This window comes from Polypterus senegalus, chromosome 5, assembly GCF_016835505.1.
Source record: "Polypterus senegalus isolate Bchr_013 chromosome 5, ASM1683550v1, whole genome shotgun sequence".
Lineage (NCBI taxonomy): Eukaryota > Metazoa > Chordata > Cladistia > Polypteriformes > Polypteridae > Polypterus > Polypterus senegalus.
Window position 1 is genome coordinate 490,597 of NC_053158.1, and position 11,904 is coordinate 502,500.

An 11,904-nucleotide genomic window follows, 5' to 3' on the forward strand; every position below is an offset into this window, starting at 1 on the left:
AATAATAAACTGTATTGTATGGACTTCAGAAGACCACCTGAGATGTTTTATTTGGCTGTTGCACCAGCTCACATCACCCCCACCCCGCCTGACATTGTAAGGAGACCCCCACGGTGCCCATCACAGAGTCTGATAGCGGATGGCTTCTGGACTGCCAACCTTCATCAGGCGCCCAGGACTATGCATCAGGTCCACAATGTAAGCCACCAGTGACGTCTTGGGGGTCTCCTCGATTAACATGACCACGTTCCAGGCCCGGCTGAACTCGCCTTTGTTCAGGGTGCAGTTGATGCCCAGTCTGTCAGCCAGTGCCTGAGGAGGAGAAAAACAGACAGACTGTGAAGAACGTCCATTTGAATCCTGCCCGGGTCCAGCCTTGGGGACAACGGGTGACGATTTGACAACAAAACAAAACAACATGAATGACAACAGGCCGTTGAGCCTCACACATCCACCAGTCCCAGGCACCTAAGGTGGGGTGTGGAAGGCCCATGTGGGCATTTGTGTGGAACCTGAAAAGATAAAGTGAGAGATCCATGGCACTCATCCTACCCACAGCATGAAACACTTCAGGCCCCCCGAGATTCTCCCACCTGTCACCGTCCCTTCTGTCTGCCTCTGCCATTCCGTCTTTCTTCTTTGTATCTTTTGGAGGTTTTCATGTCCACGGCTGGTTACATGACATGGTCAGGAGAGGACGTGATGGAGTGAATGGATGACCACCAGGGGGCCCTGCGCCCTGCTTATTCAAACCCAGTGACGTCTGCACGAGGGCCAAAAATCATCAAAGACGACAACCATTACAGAGGGCAGGAGAAATCTGACCAGCGAGAGGAGACCACTCAGTCCATTTGCCACCCCAGTGTCTCCTTCATAAAGGTCATCAGGTCTCGTAGGCCATTCCACCAACTCTTTGGGTAAAGACGTGCCCTCTGGGCTCCAGTCCTAAATGCACCGCTCCTACTCCCCTTAGAGTCTGACCTCCATGTGCCAATCAAGATGCCCCACACCTCCACTCTCAGGCCCCATCATTAGTCAGGAGAACTGCAGCTCCTCTGGACTTTGGTCTTCTTACCTGAACTGACAACTCACCTTGAAAAGATCGCCCCCTGGTGTCCGACCAATGCTATTAGTAAACTTGTGACCAATCCCATACAGCCAAGTGGCAAACCCTTAGAGCCAGAGCTCCGCTCCACCAAACAGCCAATCAAATTGCATGCACTCTATGATGTTCAGCGTCCGTGGCCTTAAACCTCAGTGACGGCGCACCATGTGATTGGTCGTTGGCGTCTTTCTCAACACGGCCATCTTGGAGGTGTTTTTACATCGTGTAAGATTAGGGATGTGGGAGGAGTCAACTGACTCATGAATAATGATTGTCATTGAGTGGGCGTGTCTTGTTATATGACTCATGAATAATGATTGCCATTGAGAGGCGTGTCTTGTTATATGACTCATGAATAATGATTGTCATTGAGTGGGCGTGTCTTGTTATATGACTGTCACTCGGGTAGCGACGCTGCTGTGTTGTGATGCTGGCTTCTCAGATTTTCCATAAGCAGACATAAGTATGCAATCTGACTGGCTGTTTGCCAAAGCTCATGGACCTCCAGAGGTCTGCGGCTGGACCCTTAATAAGAAATTCCAGATGACAGCAGCTACACTGCCCCCTTGTGTCTAAACTCTGCTAGTGAGGACATGCATGCATAGATCACCCTCGAGTGTCAGTTTTAGTGATGGCACAGCTGGCAAGCAGCTACATGACCCCCTAATATGTGAACTCTGTTAGTGATGGCATCATTTATTACACTGCCCCCTGGTGCCTGAACTCTGCTACTGATAGTATGACTGACTGCACTGCCCCCTTAGTGCCTGAACTTGGTTACATGTTTATAGAGTCACTACTGTCACAAGTACAAAGTGTCACATGTCGACACACAGCATGGCACCGTCTCTGACACCTGACCTCAAAACTGTGGCGTCTTCCACACCTGAAGATCCTCAGTGCTTGGACCACGACGCCGCCGCCCGCCACTAGCAGACGTACGAAGGTTCAGTCAGATGCTGCCAACACTAAACTAAGGTTCTCGAGGACACCTACTGGACACTTGAGAGAAGTGCATCTCGAATGGATGGCTGCAAGCACTTCTTGACCCACAGGGTGTGTCACAGAGACCAGGCGGAGACCAACCTGATCAAATATCGGGACAAGCACATGACGCCCAATGGTTTCCAATTCTGTGGACAATATGCGAGGCTTCACTTGTATGCCCACGATGTCTCGGGGAGGGGGAGCTCTGCGGGGGTTCAGGACTTTTCATTGGGTGGCACTGACATCATCAAAAAGGACAGTGTAGGAGTCCGGCCAGCAGGGGGCGCTTTATGGTACTCAGATTTCTGAGGCCATGAAGCCCAAACCAGACGTGCGCCCGCAGGCACCTCACTGCACCACCAGGCTGTTTCCAGAAACCCCTCTTGCAGGTTTTAATCTCTTCACTTCCCAGTCCCACATCAGTGCACATCACTAGAGGGAGCAGGCGGCAGGAACTCGAGCCCACGCCACTCACCTTGAAAAGCAGCGCCCGGTGGCAGAAGACGCCTCTCTTGATTCTGCCGATGGGGATGACGTTGGACTGCAGCTCGGCTTTCAGCTCACTGAGGTGCAGCTCCCAGAAGAATTCGTGCAGCACATCCCTCTCCACCGGACCACCCATGGTGTCTGCAACAAGCCTATTATTGGGATGAGCTTTCCGCCGTCCCCCTGGGTGGGCGGGGGGCCCAAACTCCACGTGCCATTTTCCCAGCGCTTACCTGGCCAACAGTGCCACACGCTCCCGCGTTTTGTTTAGGGGCAGCATCAGCTCCATGACTTGGCTGACGAGGCTGCAGAAGGCCGGATCGGAGGGTGGGAGCCACGGCTTTGTCTCGACGCCATTGTCGTCCACGATCTTCACCTCCTCTTTGACTTTGTCTTCTTTTTTCCCTTTGCCTTTGTTTTTGCTGAAAGATTTAAAAGCCCACCTAGTAACACAGCGAGCCCCCCCAAGGGGCAGCAGACCCAGAGAAAGGCCTGAGCTGCCCGCTTAAGTCCAAATGTGATCAGGCAGCCAACTGTACCTCAAGTTTTTGTCCGCCATGTTCCTACTGGGAATTGCCGGGGAGCGTCCACGTGGATCCGTCAACTTTTCCTCAGCTGGTGCCGACTCGGGAGGCTCCCTGAAGAGCAACAGACAATGAAATGAGGGGTCAGCACAGGGGACACAGCTCATCCCAGACCCCCCGGGTGATGCCAACTTACACTTCTGGCAGCTTCCCATTAATCACGATGACTGTCTGTTGTGAGGTCACTTTCATTTTGGAAAGCTCTTCCAGTGATGGCACTCTGCTCCCTGATTTTTCCTAAAAATGGGAAGCGCTTGTGTTCAGTTGGCACCAGCTATCAAGATGGCATGTCTGCCTGCTGCACACTACCTACCTTGCCAGGGTCGTAAAAGCCATCCACGATGATGTCGTTGAGTGCCAGGCTGCCCATCATGCTGTACTTAATGGACAGATTCCCTTCGAAGAGCTTCTGCAGCGCAGACTCGCTAAACTGACTTTTCCGGCACGGCGATAAATTGATTTCCTGCAGGATTTCCAAGGCTCTGAAAATGAAAAAAAAAAAGACAAGCATAAAGAGCACAATAAAGATGGCCCACCGGCCCAAGGAGTCAAGGGGCGCACGAATGGTGCCAGCGAGAAGGGGCCGTCCAGCCCATCATGGCTCATCAGTCTCAATTCAAAAATACCATCAAGTCGAAGGTCCTGCCATCCACCACACCGCCTGATCTCCTACCCAATGTGCCCCCACGACTCTGAGAAGAGAACCTCAGAAGACCCCCCATGTCTCTCTGGCACCCCCTCTGTTCTTCTTTATAGGCGTAGAGGGTCCTGACTGTCCCGTGCCCAGCACAAGTAAGCAGGTGCTGATGAACATGCAACATGACACCCCATTCCAGGACCAGCGTTAAGGACAGACAGAAAGACATGAAAGGCGCTATATGGTAAATGGCTATGAATGATAATAAAATAAGAGGTTAATGGGGTCCTCATTGTCATAGGTAAGGAGTCTGGGGGAAAGTCTTACTTCTATGTGCAAATCGACATGAAACACGGCGTCACACTCGAGGGCACAACAACTGCACCTTGAAACTCTGTCACTGGTGTCACACATGACCAGCAGCTACGTCACCAGCACAAGTCTCTTACTGAGGGTATCCATGAATGCATCGCCCCCTAGTGTCTGAACCCTGTTACTGAGGGTCCCCCCCCACATCGCCCCCTAGTGTCTCAACCCTGTTACTGAGCCCCCCTCACATCGCCCCCTAGTGTCTCAACCCTGTTACTGAGGGGTTCCCCCACATAAGCCCCTAGTATCTGGACTCTTTTACTGAGGCCCTCCCTCACATTGCCCCCTAGTGTCTGGACTCTTTTACTGAGGGGCCCCCACATTGCCCCTAGTATCTGGACTCTTTTACTGAGCCCCCTCACATTGCCCCTAGTGTCTGAACCCTGTTACTGAGGGGGTTCCCCACATAGCCCCCACATTTGCCCCTAGTATCTGGACTCTTTACTGAGCCCCCCTCACATTACCCCTAGTGTCTGGACTCTTTACTGAGCCTCCCCACATTGCCCCCTAGTATCTGGACTCTTTTACTGAGGAGGTCCCCCCCCCCACATCGCCCCCTAGTGTCTAGACTCTGGTTATCACTCTTTCGTTTCTGTTACTGATGGTATCCCCAAGCCGGGAGAGAAAACGACGTTTTAAATGAGCAAGACCCTGAGGGTCGGGAACACAGAGGAGTAAAGGATTTGGAGAAACAGGGGGGCACAGAGACCTGGAGATGCTAATTTAGGAACAAACGAAGGGGACGTCTGTTTTATGCTTGAAATCCCACAAGTAGGATAACAGACAGTGAGGGGCGGCCATCTTGGATAGTCTACCGGTGATTACAGCAGATGGCAGCCAGTAAACAAAATGGCCACCCGCACATTGCACAGTAAGACCGATTTTCCAAATGGCAGTGGAACGGCACCACCGTCAAAACTATAAAATTCAGCAAGTAATCTCCACTCCAAAGTACACCTGCATGGACATACTGCAATGACAAAAAGTGACACGACTGGTGACACCTGACAGCTGACCACTCACTGTAAGTCAAGGAGGAGGATTAAGAGAAAGAGGAAGGAGAAAAAGGCCAAGGTGCCACTTACCCTAATCTGCACAGGTCCACCGAGCACTCCCGGTTGCTGGCACACACAAAGACGGCCCAGCAGGCATGGCGCCTCACTTCGTGATGGTTAGAGGACAGGAGCTTCACGAGGGGCTCCATGCCTCCCGCTGCACGAAACTGAAAGAGAAAGCAGGCCTTAAAGTCGAGCTGGCTGTGCCCACAAGAGCGGATGGTGCCAGGACATGGATGGTTCGGCGCCAACGCCCACCATTGCATATTGTGTTCCCGATGCAGTTAGAATTGATGAATCCCACCCCTCCTGATGAGCTGATGAGGTGTGGCCTTTACCTTGACCGTGTCACTGGCCAGCATGGCTGGATTTGACCCCCTAAGGACCACTGGGCAGGACCATCTCAAGAACCCTACCAGTCAACTCACAAGCCGACAGCTTTAAATTGGGGGGTCTGGGCACACAAAACCAGTCACATTTGGCACCACAGATTGAGTCAGGGCCCACCTCCCATCACCTCATTGGGTTTAAGTGACAAGGCCGATGGGGCGGTGGGCAGCACCCAGGTAAGTGGACCCCCCCTTTCCAATGGCACCCCCTTACACTCACCTCCAACCGGGCCTCTGAGTCACAGGCGAAGGCGGCCACCGCCAGGGCGACTTTACTCTGCACGAGAGTGTTGGGGGACTGCAGCGGCTGCACCAGGGCCGACATGACCCCCTGTGCCCGTATGCTCCCACGCAGTGCATTCTGGGAGGACATGTTGGTGAGAATAGCCGCAGAATGAGCGATGACGGCATCTCGGTCATCAGCCAAAAGTCGTATGAGAGGATCGGCCCCTTCTTCAAAGACAGCACTGTGTGGGGACAACAATGGGGAGGGGGCATCAGAGGAGAACAAACAGCAGAAGGTAACATCTGTCACAGATGCAGGTGACAGGGTCTCCTACACAAGGTAATACGGGGTCTGCCAGACCGAGGGAACAAATCATCCATTCCCTCCTGACAGTGGAAGAAGATCAGGACAAAAGGTGCAAAGCCACCAAGCAGGGTGTCACTTAACTAGCAGAGCCCGGGTAGGCGGGTAAGGCAGAGCGGTGTTGTGGGGCAGGCTGTGGACTACAAACTCTGAGGCTGCGGCGGGCTGAGTGACCCTCAGTAAGCCACTTCATCTGCCTGAGCTCCAGGTGGACCAACAGAAGAAGTGGAGGAGATGGTCTCTCAAATGGATAAGAAAGAGTCAGCAAGTGTAATTCTTGATGGCCCCACAAGAGGGCGCCAGCACTCTGCCTTTTACTTGGATTTCTGTTCTGTGCTTTAAACCTGACATTTTTTGGGGGGTCCAGAGCTGCACTGGCAGAACGAGACTTTAATCCCCACAAGTCTCAGTCCTTATATAGCGCCTTTTAGTACTGAGCACCTTGACAAGGAGATTAGAGCAGAAGGCGAAAGGCACCTTATATTTAATCCAAAAGCAAGTAGGACGGGGCAGAAGGCATTCAGTTGATAAGGCCGAAGTCCCACCAGTAAGGTGTGAAAGACCACCACAGACAGTACAGCACCTGTCAATAACAGGAGGGAAACAAAGAATAAATAGTGGACTTGCTGGTCTACCCTGAACACTTTGTCACTGCTGACCAACTGGCGCACACTGAAGGGGTCAGAGGGGACGTGTGGAGGAAGACACCGAGGAGGAGTGCTGGCCACGTGCTGCCCCAACAATGGCTCACTCAGATCAGGGGGCCAGTCACGCTGTCCACCATGGAAGGCAAGACTTGGCTAATGCCTTTGAGGTTTGCCCTGGGCAGACAGACCCCTGTGGTCACAGCTTCTTTGACAGGACGGACCTCCACAAGACCCATGACAAAATCACGTTGGGGCATCTTGAAGGGCACTGCAGGGCTCCCTTCTCCCAAAGCTGTGGCATCACACGTCAGAGATGACCAACATGGCATCCTGTAGCTCCAAGGTGCCATCACAAGGCATTCAGCCTGTGCATTCCATTCTGTCCACTCGTGATGGAGACACCTGGGTGGTCAAGTCACCCATCACTTGGGCAGCACATGCCGTGACAGGTGGGCTGTCACTCTGGCACTCAGCTCAGGGGTGGATGGACTTACCTGGCATTGCTCTTGGAGGTAGTGAGACTGGACAGGGCCAGCGCTGCTGCCTCCTTCACCGCCCCGCTGTCACTCTGAAGCAGCTTCACGAGGGTCCGAATGGCATCTGCAAGACATGGATATAGCAGGTCAGTCACCCTAGTTGGTGCCACATTACTGGTGTCACTGCTTCCCCCAGAGGGCCTTACACACAAGGTGACATTGCTGCCCCATACAGGAAGTGACACAGCTGGGCCCCACAGAGTTCCAAAGCCCTTAACATGGAGCTACAAGTGAAGGGACATTGCTGTCCCCTCCGGGCCTGAAGCACGTGACATGTGCCTCTTACATGGCCCTTTCCTTGGATTTTCCATAGCAACTCCCAGACTGGCACGTGGCCCACTTTGGTCCTGCATGGGTGGGGAGGGGCGGGGCAAGCACCATGGAGGGGTGGAGCCTGCACCTAACACTGTGACACACCTAGGAAGTCTGAGCTGGCAGGGAGCTTCACCTGAAGTGGTGGCTTTGCCAGCTTATGACGAGACGCTCACCTCAGTTTGTCCTAAAAAGTCAAAATTCAAATCAGCTGAGCCACCAGTGGCATTTGATGGCCTAGTGATAGAGGTGGCAATGACATGTTAAGGTGGGAGGTCACTCTGCACACTCCTGTGCCACATGAATGCCACGTGGTTGCCCAGTTGTATGTGAGGCTGAGTGCTGAAGACCCTAATAGGCGGGACCACCTGCACCCTGCCCTGTTGGACATCGTGGATGTCAGCTTACTTCTATCAGCACCATCTGGTGCAAGCCACTTTAGGTTACACCCAGTGTGACATGCCACCTTGCACCCACATACCCTGATGGTCATCCCATCTCCCTCTCTTGTGGGGTCTCAGCCACATTCTGAAAAGTGAGACTGGAGTAGAAAGGAAGACAATGCAGGCTGTGCCCACTAGGTGGCACTGCAGGCAGCCCACATCTCCAAGACTCTCCACCTCTACAGTGGGTGGGCCTGTGCTATGTCACAGCAGAGCAGAACGAGTGTCACCTTGTAGTCATTTATGTGACGGCACGTTTCATGACGGACATCTCGTGCCTTGGAGGATGTCAAACACCACACACCAACTCTCGACTGGTACCAGCAGGCCCCACACCTACCGCACTGTCCAAAGGCAGCTTTGCTGGCCACATTGTCACACATGACGGTGATCGCCAGGCAGGTCACCTCTCGCACTTCGCTGTGATCCACGCCCAGCAGGGTGACTAGGACCTGCTCGACGTTGTGCTCATGCAGCATTTTTTTATTCTCATCTTGAAAGAAAACACAAAAAAGGGGAACATTTCAGAAATGCATAGAGGCTGACGAGACCCCCTTGTGTGAATGGCACCCACCAGAGTTACACTTAGGATTAGGGCTAGACTGATACAGAGGAACAAACGAGTCAGTGCCAATCTCTGAGGTGAAAGGGACTATATATATACAATAATGGGGGCAGACACCCACCTACATGTAGAATTTCCAAAGAATCCAATCGACACCCAACCTTCACCTCCAAATGTTTAGCTTTCTGAATTGGAAAAAGTGGCCAGCAGGGGGCCCTGTGGAGCTCAGCATTTAGAGATTCTTAAAGTCTCATTGTTAATGACAAGTAGCAGTAGATACGAGAGAGGGGTCTGCCCTGCAGGGGGCGCCAGTCAAACAAACTGGCAACAGATAGGAGAGGGGTCTGCCCTGCAGGGGGCGCCAGTCAAACAAACTGGCAACAGATACGAGAGAGGGGTCTGCCCTGCAGGGGGCGCCAGTCAAACAAACTGGCAACAGATACGAGAGAGAGGGGTCTGCCCTGCAGGGGGCGCCAGTCAGACAAACTGGCAATAGATACGAGATAGGGGTCTGCCCTGCAGGGGGCACCAGTCAAACAAACTGGCAACAGATACAAGAGAGGGGTCTGCCCTGCAGGGGGCGCCAGTCAAACAAACTGGCAACAGATAGGAGTCAGTGGTCTGCCCTGCAGGGGGCGCCAGTCCATCACAGCAGTGCTCCTCAACCCTGATGGTCTCATGACTTTTTTTCCTTTTTAAGTTTATTCACAACCCACAAGAGGGTGAAATGAGCCCAACTGGAAGGGCGGGTGGGGTGGGCGGAGGTTGGTGCCCCCCTTTATCAGACGAGTACAGGTACAAACGGAGAGCAATGTCGTGCAGTGCGGTGGCCTACTGTTGTGCGCGGCCCTCAGGATGGCTCTGACGGCGTTCCTCTGAATCTCCATCTGGCTCGAGGTCCTGGCGAAGTGCAGCAGCTTGTCGAGCGCCCCCGTCTGTTGAATGAGCGCCATGACTTCTTCATCCTCTAAGCAGTTGGACACGACGAGCAGCGTATCCACGTGTAGGTCACTCAGCTCCTGGGGACAGACGACACAAAGCTGTAAATCTCACACTCGCTTAGGGTGGCATGTCTTGCCATCACGGGCCACTGCTCAATGCCAGCCTGCCCGGTACATTTCCTTAATTCACAGATGAATAGAACATGAACATAAAACGGGGATGTAAAGTGTTAACATATAGCGCCTTTCACATGTATAAACACAAAAGAGCTTTACATGGCTGCCGAGGATCTCGATGAGACGGTCAAGCCCCTGGCACTCTCGCAGAGCCACCCGGTTCTCCACGTCACTGGTGATCGTCGCCAGGGTCTTGAGCGCCAGCTGTTGGATAGCCGGAAACTCGGACTTGAGCAGCTCCAGCAGAGGAGGAACCCCCTTGAGCTCGGAGATGACGGCCCGGGTGTAAAAATCCTGCAAAGGGCAAGAGAGTGGCGTTGGCGGAGAGATGCTGGCAGGGAGACCGACAAGCCCAGAAAATACCAGCCTCACAGACAACCCTGAGCTCACTTCAAGTCAACATCAAGACCCGGGATCAAATAATAAAGGAACACAAGAAGGGGGATACCTGCACGAGGTTGTAGATGGTCTCCAGGCTGTTCTTCTTGACGTCGGGGTCAGGACTGGACAGGAGGGCGATCAGAGGTTCGAGGCCATCGTCGTTAAATATCTGCACTTTGACCGTTGGCTCGCTGGACAGGAAGGACAGGCAGAGACTTGCAAACTCATGAATCACCACCTCTTCTGCAAAGCCAGGGGACAAACACGGCAGGTCAATCTGCTGGGCGGCCTCCCCCCTGAACTTCACTGTTGAGCTTTACGGCCCCCTAGTGGCTGACCCTGGGCGTGTCACAGCCCACTCAAAGGAAGCAAGTGGGCCGAGTGGACGATGCCTGTAAAGGACTGAGAACTGGCACTAAATATGAAAGGCACTATATGAAATCTTCTACAAAGAAAGGAAGACATGGTGACTCTTTAGAAAGTACTTGGCATGCTGGGAAACCTAGAAAGGCGCTATATATAACCTAATGACAATGCACTGTGGGTGACGTTTTGGACCTGCCATATTAAACCAAAACACCAACATGTCATCTTTGGAATTCTGGGAAATCTAGAAAAGCACCATAAGAAATACCTACAGCCAAATATGGCATCCTGTAGACAACCTAGAAAGGCGCTATATAAAGTCAAAATGCAGGGGTACAACATGCTGGCAGGTCAAGGCGACCCAGAAGGACACCGTTGTGGTTTCTTTCTCTCATCCATTCCTTCACGGCCCCCCAGGTCCACACCTTAAACACTGTGCCCGTTAGACTGACCGCGACTGGTGTGGTCCAGCACCCCCTAACTCCGCTGACTCGTCCCTTCTGCCTGACGACGCTACGCTGACTCACCTTCAGGGGCCAGTCGGTCAATCATCGACGCTATGATGTCCATCTTCTTCAAGAGCCGCTTGACCTCACCTGTCAACGTCAAATCAGAGGACATTTAAAGGAAACTGCAATGAGTGTCAGCTCGGGCACAAGATGAAGGTGCGGGCAAACATCAAGTCTGATCACACAGGGAGGGGCCATGAAGGCGCTATATAAGATAAAGATGCCTGCCAGTTTGCTGTTGGGAAGTTCTCCAGCATGGACAACCTTCCCCCATCCCCTTGGACCCCAAGTCCAAAAAGCCAACTTACAATGGCCCCGCCCACCAGAAGTGACCTGGCCATGCCCACCGTGGCACCACCACAGAGTTCACAGACATATAGCTGGGCATCAGATGGCCTCCATTTTGGCTTTAGACTGTGGTCCAATGAGAGGCCAGTTGGTGGTCTTGGAAGCTGCATAGTTGGTGGTCCCTCACAGATCCTCCATGGGTTTGGCCACCTAGCTGGTCTCCCATCAACCTGGGTGGAGGCTTTCACAATCTAAGCTTACCAAGTAAAGTGTGAGTACAAACAGAGCCGGTGGACTCACCGTGAGCAGACATCACAGCCAGCGCCATGATGGCATTCCTGCGCACCACCTTGTCCTCGTGACTTATCAGCTTGGTCAGCGAATCTAAGGCTCCGAGCTCGGTGAGGGCCACCTTGTTTTCATCTCCTGAAAAAGGTACAAAGAGAGATGGTGGGCAACCACAGAACACCTGAAAGACCCTCAGCAGACATTTCTGGGCTGTGGTGGCCTGGCAAAGAGGGCAATGCCAGGAACAAAT

The 11,904-nt window shown here is 53.0% G+C and overlaps 1 protein-coding gene across 1 annotated transcript in view; it reads right to left on the reverse strand.

The window, feature by feature from the left end:
• The window catches only part of armc3 (armadillo repeat containing 3), a 17,354-nt gene continuing 5,450 nt past the window's right edge, over positions 1-11,904 (reverse strand). Inside the window, exons 4-18 of the mRNA XM_039754244.1 lie at positions 11,667-11,792; positions 11,097-11,165; positions 10,271-10,446; positions 9,922-10,116; positions 9,540-9,723; positions 8,480-8,632; positions 7,343-7,448; positions 5,833-6,079; positions 5,254-5,390; positions 3,476-3,644; positions 3,299-3,399; positions 3,118-3,216; positions 2,812-3,000; positions 2,568-2,730; positions 1-312 (exon numbers count right to left, since the gene is read on the reverse strand). Coding sequence (XP_039610178.1) covers positions 121-312; positions 2,568-2,730; positions 2,812-3,000; positions 3,118-3,216; positions 3,299-3,399; positions 3,476-3,644; positions 5,254-5,390; positions 5,833-6,079; positions 7,343-7,448; positions 8,480-8,632; positions 9,540-9,723; positions 9,922-10,116; positions 10,271-10,446; positions 11,097-11,165; positions 11,667-11,792 — 2,306 coding nt within the window. The 3' untranslated portion in view covers positions 1-120. The remainder of the gene's footprint in view (positions 313-2,567; positions 2,731-2,811; positions 3,001-3,117; positions 3,217-3,298; positions 3,400-3,475; positions 3,645-5,253; positions 5,391-5,832; positions 6,080-7,342; positions 7,449-8,479; positions 8,633-9,539; positions 9,724-9,921; positions 10,117-10,270; positions 10,447-11,096; positions 11,166-11,666; positions 11,793-11,904) is intronic.